Consider the following 410-nt stretch of genomic DNA (forward strand, 5'->3'; position numbering starts at 1 on the left):
GCTGTGTGTGTTCCCCCAAAATCCCGGGGAGACCCCCAGATACCCCGGGGGGGGGGGGGCAAAAACCCACATTCCCACCCCCTCCCCCTTTTCTGGGCATCCTCAAAGGTCTTCTCGATGGCGGCGATCTGGCTGTCACGATCTTTGTATATCTCTTCCTCCGTGAACTGCTGCTTCACCGACACGCCGATCCTGGGTGGGGGCGGGGGGGAGACACAGACACGGAGGAGGGGATTGAGGGGGGGCAGGGGGCTGTGCCCCCCCGGGACCCCTCCAGGACACCCCCCCGGCACTCACTTGACCTCAGGTTTCTCGTTGGAGACGCCGTAACGGTTGAACTCGGTGGAGATGTACTCGGTCTTGCGCATCCATGGCACCACCTTGGCGTGTTGCTGAGACCTGCGGGGGGG

The 410-nt window shown here is 63.9% G+C and overlaps 1 protein-coding gene across 1 annotated transcript in view; it reads right to left on the reverse strand.

Annotated features, from left to right (window-relative positions):
• Positions 1-410, reverse strand: part of LOC104831092 (RNA polymerase II-associated factor 1 homolog) — a 5338-nt gene that overhangs the window by 4399 nt on the left and 529 nt on the right. The window contains exons 3-4 of the mRNA XM_010566443.1: positions 298-399; positions 44-192 (exon numbers count right to left, since the gene is read on the reverse strand). Of these exons, the coding sequence (XP_010564745.1) occupies positions 44-192; positions 298-399 (251 nt within the window). The remainder of the gene's footprint in view (positions 1-43; positions 193-297; positions 400-410) is intronic.

The sequence above is a fragment of the Haliaeetus leucocephalus genome, unplaced genomic scaffold (assembly GCF_000737465.1).
Source record: "Haliaeetus leucocephalus isolate CR32 unplaced genomic scaffold, Haliaeetus_leucocephalus-4.0 Scaffold210, whole genome shotgun sequence".
NCBI lineage: Eukaryota > Metazoa > Chordata > Aves > Accipitriformes > Accipitridae > Haliaeetus > Haliaeetus leucocephalus.